At 49.5% G+C, this 5,505-nt stretch overlaps 1 protein-coding gene across 2 annotated transcripts; it reads right to left on the reverse strand.

Moving 5' to 3' along the window:
* Positions 1–319: 319 nt before the first annotated feature.
* LOC106003392 (serum amyloid A-2 protein) lies at positions 320–5,254 on the reverse strand. 2 transcript variants are annotated; one of them, XM_004752088.3, is made up of 4 exons: positions 5,103–5,254; positions 3,195–3,296; positions 1,007–1,145; positions 320–619 (listed from the first exon to the last, which is right to left on the reverse strand). In XM_004752088.3, exons 2-4 carry the CDS (start codon positions 3,283–3,285, stop codon positions 457–459), a joined length of 393 nt encoding a protein of 130 aa, XP_004752145.1. In that variant the 5' UTR covers positions 3,286–3,296; positions 5,103–5,254; the 3' UTR covers positions 320–456. The 2 variants fall into 2 exon arrangements, with proteins under 2 accessions (XP_004752145.1, XP_004752146.1); XM_004752089.3 differs by having other exon boundaries at positions 3,195–3,289; positions 5,103–5,230.
* Between the last annotated feature and the right edge of the window lie 251 nt (positions 5,255–5,505).

Consider the following 5,505-nt stretch of genomic DNA (forward strand, 5'->3'; position numbering starts at 1 on the left):
GAGCACTAAGGCACAAGACAAAAGGAAATAGACACTGAAGTCAGAGAAAGTGACAGGACACCACGGACAGCAGTGAGGGGTCTGGCGTGGAAGGACCTGAAACAGCACAAGTGCAACTAGAGGGGCCTGGACAGGGGAGTAGATCTGATTGGAGAGGGGTGAGTGCAGGGCGTCTGTCCCTGTGATGCTGAGATTTCCTCCCCAGCACATCAAACACAGGGGCCCAGGCTCTGCCCGCTCAGGGTGGAGATGTCCAGCCTTCACTCCTGGGGAGCAAACAAGCCGTCCTTATACCCAAGAGTAACACACACTTTTCAAGTCAGTCTCATTAAGCATTTATTAGACACCTATTAGGTGCCCTCCCCCCGCCTCTGGGGACAGAGAACTCAATGACTGGGTGTTCCTGCCCTCAGGGTCCTCACAGCCCATCTCCCCAGGGCAGAGCCAAGGGAAAGCTCAGTACTTGCTAGGCAGGCCAGGGGGTCGGAAGTGGTTGGGGTCTTTGCCACTCCGGCCCCATTCGTTGGCAGCCTGGTCAGCCTTTGAATCCTCCACTCCGTGGCCGCTGTCTCCATACTTGAAAAGGTCTGTGACTCTCTGAGAATGCTCTCTGGCATCACTGGAATGGAGGAAGGCAGGTGGAGACTCATTAGGGGCTGCTGAGCAACAGGCCCCCGCCCCCACCAATCCCTTCTCTTTCCGAGGGATGGCTGAGAGGGGCCCAGGCCAGAGGGGCTGAAACACGGACCCTGCTCCACACACCGCCCAGGTCAGCCCAGGCTGGTCCCCGTGCCCACAGCAGGAGGGTGGGGGGCCCCCATTCCCACTGGCCTTGCTCTGGCTCTGCCAGCCAGTCAGACCCCACACTGGGCACAGAGGAGAGGGTGGGCAAGAGGACCAGGAGCCGCTGTCTCTACAGGAAGCTTCTCTACTGTAGGCCCTTCCTGGCTCTCTAAGGCCGCCATGCTCAGCCAGGCCATCCCTGCATTCCCGGGGCCCTTGTTACCTGATGACTTTAGCAGCCCAGGCGCCCCCAGGGCCCCTTTGTGCAGCATCATAGTTCCCGCGGGCATGGAAGTATTTGTCCGAATTTTTGTAATTGGCTTCTCTCATGTCAGAGTAGGCTCTATACATGTCTCTAGCCCCTGGAAAGGAAAGAAAATGGAAGTGATCCTCTCTTGGCAAAATAGAGAAAAAGTTTTTCTCCCAGTGATTCTAAGACTTCAGCCTTTGACAAAATCCTCAGACATTTTATTGGCTGAGATAAATATTCCTTTACTTTTCACTCCCCTGGGTGAATGTTAGGAGAATCACACTGGGTGCAAGTTTTATTCTCTGTGAGTCCATTCTAAGTACTTTGCTACTTGGTTTTTGAGTGTGTGTGATGTGTGTGAACAGGAGGTGGGGTCGTCTTTAAGGGATGCTTCTTGTACAAGGGAACCTCTCTACCTGGGAAGGACAGGGGCTCCTTGGACTGGGGCATGAGGACAAAGGCAAGTCTGAATGAGGCTGCTGACCCAGAGGGCTCCCAACCCAGTCGGCGGAAGAAATTCCTCCCTGTGGGCAGCGTGAAGACAACTCAGGCCTGTGTACGTCAGAATATCCGGGGCTTAGGTGGCACCAGAATTGACCAAACTCAATCATAAATGTAATTGATAAAGATGAGTTCCCCCAAGGGAACTTTATAGAAATGGGGTCACCATCAAGGCAGAAAAAGAGCAACTGACCCACCAGCTCTAAAGTCCAGTGTTCTCCCCAGTAAATGGAAGAGTATTGACTTCCACAGAGTGCTTGTGCAGACAAACTGAGAAAATACGCATAGAACTTCTGGAAGGCTGTAGTTGCCCAGGATGCTATCACCGCTCTGGGCTTTAGGAAGTCTGGGACAAACCCAGGAATGGGACTAAGGAAGAGGAAGAGCAAGCGAGTTACAGACTGAAGGAATCTGATCAGGCTACAGCTGTGCCTGTGAGAATTTCAAAGGATCGACAGTAAACCCTCAAAGCAGTAATCAGTGACTCTCACCAAAAAACAAAAATAAAGATAAATGATGTTGTGTAATACACAAATCGTGGCACTGAGTCTGACTGCTAAGTTGTGTTCCTCTTGCTCCCCTGCCCAGCCAGGCCCCAGGCCCTCAGAACCACCATCACCTAATTCCTTGTGCCTGTTGACTGTGGGGAGCGGAGCTCTGCAGCGTGGCCCTCTGCCTCTCCCAGGGCGTGTCTGCCATTTGCTCAGATACACAAGAGGCTGTGTGATCCCAACACCGTGGGCCATGCACTCTCTGGTCTGGGAGTCAGGACAGCGCTGTTCTATCAAGGTCTGGGGAGCTCTACCACGGGGGCCATCCAGTTCTGCTTGAGGACTTTGTCAGACTCTTCATTATTTTGTGCCTCAGGTCCTCTGTCAAGGGATTATGGCCTCTACACTGCAGGGCTACAGATTAAAACCTGAGGATGAAAACAAATTCATTCATCCACACAAAACTCTTAGAACAGTGCCTATAGGGCACAGGCCCAGCTCAGTGACTCCTGGATGGAATGAGGTCCCCCTTTCCTGGCAGCCTGAAACCCAGCCACAAGTGGTCCCTGACTTCCCGCTAGGTGGCGCTCGCGTCCCAATTGTAAGGAGGGCACGGGCACCCTGGACCCCAGCTCTCTTCCTGCTCCTGCTCCAAGTTGAAGCCCTAAACTCAGTGGCCTCCAGCCTGGGGATCCCCTGGAAGAGTGCAATGCTGCCTAGAAAAGCCAGGGGTGGAGCGATAGGACAGATGTGGTTTAAGGAGAACGGCCATGTGTAGTAAGTAAGCCCTAGAGACCTAATGCACAGTATAATGAACACCAAACAATATTGTAATTATGAAATATGCTATAGTCTAGTTAATTACTTCAACTCCTAAAAAGAAAGGATAATTATGTAACATGATAGAGGTGCTAATTATAGCTACAGTGGCAATCAGATTAAATATATAAATGCATCAAATTAACATGACATACACCTTAAACGTATTCAATGTTATATGTCAGATATAGTTCAGTTTAAGAAAAAAAGCCTGGGAAACTGCTATCTTGAAAACCATGCTTCTTTTCCCACTTGTGGCCTTTGGCCTGTGTAGACATGGCCTCCGCTCTGGGCAATCCTGGAGGGAATCCAGGGGCAGCCTCCCCCTGCTCCCATGCTTTTGACCTTACCTTGGCCAGCTTCCTTGAGGAAGCCTAACCATCTTTGGCTGCTGACGCCCAGGACCAGGGAGCACAAGAGGATGCCCAGGACAAGCTTCATCCTGCTACAGACTCAAAGACACACAAAGATGACAGGTGTTTAGTTTTTGTTTGGTCTGATTTGGGGGGAGGGGTGATGTTGACCTATTGTATTTCAAAACTGAGCCACACTCAGGATTATCTCTATCTATATATCCACACACACAGACACACATGCATATGTGTGCACATACATCCGTGTATATATATATATGTATGTACATATGTGTAGAAAGAGGTAGACAGTATGTATACATATATTAGGCAGGCGATACATAGATACATAGAGAATTCCAAAGGGTCCACTTGTCCATTTCCACTTGCCTCATTGGAATCCCAGCATGAGAGACTGCGCTGCTTTTTTTTTTTTTTTTAAGAATTTATTTATTTAGTTGACAGAGGTTACGAGTAGGAGAGAGGCAGGTAGAGAGAGAGAGGAGGAAGCAGGCTTCCTGCCGAGTAGAGAGCCCGAGATGGGACTCGATCCCAGGGCCCTGGGATCGTGACCTGAGCTGAAGGCAGATGCTTAACCCACTCCTGATAGAAACCACTATGCGGGGCGCCTGCTTTCGGCTCAGGTCATGATCTCAGGGTCCTGTGATGAAGTTCTAAAACCTAGGTGAGGTTCGGTGGGCTGAGGTCCAGAGCCAATGACCAAGAAAGAATTCTTGAGACATCTTTGGTGCAAAATGGTGGTTTATTAAAGTAGGGGGACAGGACCCATGGGCAGAAGAGCTGCTGCGCCGTTATCCTGAGGAGTGGCTGATTATATACACAGGAGTTGGGTAGGTGAGAACAAAGGGGGAGATGTTAGTCTCTAAGGAATTTTGGAATCTAGGTCTCCAGGACCTTGAGGGGCTAGCTATTGTTGGGAGAAAGGTTATTTATTACTATTAGTAAAAATCTTCTTGTGAGATCCTTTAGATCCTTCTTGTGAGATCCAATGGGCCATATGCTTGGGAATGATTCTCGAAACTATCTTGGAGATCTAGAGATAAAGTTTCACATTTCTCCTATCAAGTGTCCTTGTTAGTAAGATTTGGGTTTAGAAGAAATTTAACTTTATTTAGGGCTTGAGGAACTGAGTTATTTGTCTCTGGAAATTGTGCTATTGTTAAGATAGCTTCTTTGTTGTAAATCTCTAGGACATTGGTAAACCAAGGGAGATTCCTGTCTTGCAGGATTGTGATCTCTGCAAGTTAACTATTTGTTTTTCTTTTAGGGCAGTCAGTCAGGGGTGCCTGAGGAATGTCACACATATTACCGAGAGGAGCAGGAGCGGGTGGAGAAGGGGGTGCAAGGTGCCAGCTTTTGCTTTGTCCTCAGCCAGCCTCCTGCTCCCTCATCACTGGGATCGAGTCCCCGTATTGGGCTCTCTGCTTAGCAGGGAGCCTGCTTCCCCTTCTCCGTCTGCCTGCCTTTCTGCCTACCTGTGATCTCTGTCTGTCAAATAAACAATAAAAGAAAACACTAAATCTATAAAAAAAGAAAAAGAAACCACTTTGCATTTCAATCCTCACCTATGAGCCCTGACACCCAATGTATAAAAAGCTTCCAAAGAAACGTCTGGGCATTGCGTGACCATATACCAGTCTGTAGAATGAGATGAGTGAAACAATGCACAAATATTGGTGGAACGCCTGCTCTACCCATCCCAGAGCCCCCACCGAGGAAGTACACGACTAAATCCCAGTCCCAGAAAGCATTCACATCTGCTGACTCCTAATTGTCAGGCTACAAGACGCAGGGAGGAAGCAGAGAGCTGGGACACAGCCCAGGAATGCTGTGGGGAAAGGGAATCTGCAGAGAACAAGTGCTGGAAAAATTCTAGCACCTTACCTTGGGCTGTGGCTTCCCGCAGATCTCCCAGTGAAGCTGAGCTTCCTATGAGAGATGCCTGCACTTTATATGCTGGGGCTGTGCTGGGGGAACAAGGGGGAAAGACAGGTTTGAAGCCAAACCCTGAAATTTGGGAAATTTTCCTTGGCCAGAACCCAGCAGCTTGCACAACAGGCTCCTTCCTTGTTCCTCTAAGGGTCTATTCAGCCAGAGCAGCCCCACCCCAGTTGAACTGCCATTTTGCTTTAAACTTAAATTGACTTTGCTCCAGGGGAACTTACTTAAAAACAAGTCCTGGAAACCAGTCCCACATAACAAAGTCCAAGTACAAGGGTGGGTCAGGCCAGGTGGAGGTATTCAATCAGTGGGGGCGCATACCAAGGAGTATGGGCCCCTCCCTCTG

The sequence above is a fragment of the Mustela putorius genome, unplaced genomic scaffold, assembly GCF_011764305.1.
Source record: "Mustela putorius furo isolate JIRA1106 unplaced genomic scaffold, ASM1176430v1.1 tig00003859_pilon_pilon_pilon, whole genome shotgun sequence".
NCBI classification, from domain to species: Eukaryota; Metazoa; Chordata; class Mammalia; order Carnivora; family Mustelidae; genus Mustela; species Mustela putorius.

Coding starts and splice junctions, on each gene's coding strand:
- LOC106003392 (XM_004752088.3), bottom strand. CDS start 3,285: ATGAAGCTTGTCCTGGGCATCCTCTTGTGCTCCCTGGTCCTGGGCGTC. Junction 1,146..3,194: donor CCTCAAGGAAGCTGGCCAAG/GTAAGGTCAAAA, acceptor TTTCCTTTCCAG/GGGCTAGAGACATGTATAGA. Junction 620..1,006: donor TGGGCTGCTAAAGTCATCAG/GTAACAAGGGCC, acceptor CCTCCATTCCAG/TGATGCCAGAGAGCATTCTC.